The sequence below is a fragment of the Montipora foliosa genome, chromosome 3 (genome assembly GCF_036669935.1).
Source record: "Montipora foliosa isolate CH-2021 chromosome 3, ASM3666993v2, whole genome shotgun sequence".
Lineage (NCBI taxonomy): Eukaryota > Metazoa > Cnidaria > Anthozoa > Scleractinia > Acroporidae > Montipora > Montipora foliosa.
In genome coordinates, this window is record NC_090871.1 from 12457296 (window position 1) to 12459897 (window position 2602).

A 2602-nucleotide genomic window follows, 5' to 3' on the forward strand; every position below is an offset into this window, starting at 1 on the left:
AAAAGGGCCGCCAAAGACTGTAGTAACACCACTTCGTCAAAGTAACCTGAAAGGGTCCAGGAGATAGGAAGGAGAACGAGAAAGGGTTCAATTAACTTTATTTTTCCATTTTTAAGGCACATGAAGAAGTCTGCGGTGATATCACGAGTCCAAGAGGAAGCCATGGAAGCTCATGATGAAGGGATCAACGGAGTGCCTTACTTTAAAATCCGTACTGAGGGGGAAAACCGCGCTGTTGCGTCGTTCTCAGGCGCTCAGCCACCCGATACGTTCAAGAGCATCTTCCATCGCCTTTTAACACGACTCAAATCCAGTGTTTAGTTCAATGAATCTTTTCTTTTTGTAAGAAGAAGTTCGTTACTTTGTGACCGGTGTGAATAGTTCAATTTTACCTGGTAGTAAAATCCAACCTTACATGCTTGGAGCTGGGAATTGTTTTCAGCAGTCTGAGTCCGGCTGGGATGGTCACGTGTAGAATTGAGGCATGCTTTATTGGTAATCAGCACTTTTGCTTGTATCCCGCAATGTCTAATGGCTATTTCTTTTGCAAAGAGGATTCTGCATTTAAAGTGCCCCTAACCCCAAAATATTTTTTTCGCTAAAATGAATCTTTGCACCTTTACGAGACGCACTGCGGCCATTTTTTTCCTTTTTCTAACAAATCCTGCCATTTTATAGGCTTCGAAAGTTGCGGAAACCGAATCATCTTTGGTTCCCGACCGTGAACAAAAGATGCTTGGATTTTCCCAACTTTCGAAGCCTATAAAATGGCACGATTTGTTAGAAAAATGAAAAAATGGCCGCAATGGGTTTCGAACAGGTGCAAAGATTCATTTTAGCGAAAAAAATATTTTGGGGTCAGGGGCACTTTTAAATATGGGGACGTCACATCACCTTTACAGTTTTACGGTTTTTCAGTGGAAACTGTGTTAAACGCATTACTTAGTACTGAAGCAAACGGGTGTTTGATAAGCTTTCCTTAATAAATTTATAGCACTTGTTTCAAATTCGAAAACGTTCCCCAACTATCGTAACTCTTAACAACTTTTTCAATTCTCAATTTGTTCACATCCTCTCTATTGTTATCTGTTGGCGACACAAATATATAGCTTCACTAAACTAAGATTATTCTTGATACAAAGACGATTTTTTAGTCTTCGGAGTAAGGCACGAACCCTCCAAGATTGTGATCGCCATAAGGAAGGAAAGGAACTTTATTTAAGTGTCTAATCGTTCAAGCGCTGGAGCACTAATTGGGGAAACTTTAAACTCAAACTAACAATCAACGCAAATCAATCAAATGTTGGTTTTTGAGGAGAGGGGAAACTTCTCAGTGCAGAGTAGAGAACCAAAAGAACTCAACCTACATATGACGCCGAGTCTGGGAATCGAACCCCTGCCACATAAAACCAAAAGCAGTTGTAATTTTCAACTTTTGTCGCGAGATCGGGGATATTCATTTGACCATCTTGATTTGTTGCCATTGACCTCTTTACAGAATGGAACTCAGCTTATGGTTCGAAGCAAGTCCTTAGTCACAAAACATTTTCAATTCAAGACTGACAATTTTAAGCGAGTACTCGGTGCGCACTCATTAACTGAACCTTGTGGATTGATGATGATCTTGGATGCAATTTACTTTTTTTAAGATCTGAAGTTTATAGACAAAAGGAACAGCTTGAGGTTGCTCTAGAGTTAGTCGTAACTGTTTGTCTCATGGAAATGTTGTGATTTGTGAATACTCAATAAAGTTACCGCGAACCTTTAATCTAAAACCTGTACACAGGCTCATGTTTACTTTGGCTCGAATTCCGTAGTTTTTTCACAGGGAAATTTATCTCATAACCCCGTTATTAACTATCTGAGAATCTGGGTGCGGCTTTGATTGTTTAAAGGGAAGAATGGGGCTAATCAACAGCTAATTGAGATGCAAGGGGGTTATGTGACTTATTCCCCTTGCATACTAACATATGAATCCTTGCAAATCAGTTACGTAGTAATGTTAAAAGCAACAAACCAGTATGTGAAATTAAACGTTTTAATTTCCAGTTCCTGTTTTTGTCTTCTTTTACAAATTCTTTTCTTTGGAGGCTCATTGTCACTTTTCCCTGGCATCACCAACGAATCATATCTTGTTCCTTGCAAGATATTCTTGGTTTGCATCCACGTGATGAGACGGAAAGCACTAGATAACATCAACCTAAACCTGGTGAGCCATATATGCCGCTCACAAAGTGAAACTTTTAATAATTAACTCTTTTTTGTTCTTTAATTTTCTTCATACCCGTTACAGGATCCGTTCCGACAGTGGGAAGAGCGCCGGAAATGTGTTGGCTGCAAGTTGAAAGACTGAAAATCAATTCGCTGACAACAGGACCCAACCTGGGATAATTTATGACATGAAGAAAATTACTGTAACGTCTTGAACAGCTTGTTAGTAATATAAACCGGAAAGGTCTATTGACCGTTTTATGACTGAAATAATTTTCGCCGCGATCGATCAGAAGAGTGCGAGGAGCGAGCGAAAACGAAGTGATCATCTTTCAAGACTCCGCTGACATATCGATGGCTCACCAGGTTTAGGTCAATGTTATCTAGTGCT

General features: G+C 39.8%; 1 protein-coding gene across 1 annotated transcript in view; it reads left to right on the plus strand.

Moving 5' to 3' along the window:
* Positions 1-1775, plus strand: part of LOC137996784 (uncharacterized) — an 8523-nt gene extending 6748 nt beyond the window's left edge. The window contains exon 4 of the mRNA XM_068842367.1: positions 117-1775. Within this exon, the coding sequence (XP_068698468.1) occupies positions 117-321 (205 nt within the window). The 3' untranslated portion in view covers positions 322-1775. The remainder of the gene's footprint in view (positions 1-116) is intronic.
* Positions 1776-2602: the final 827 nt, after the last annotated feature.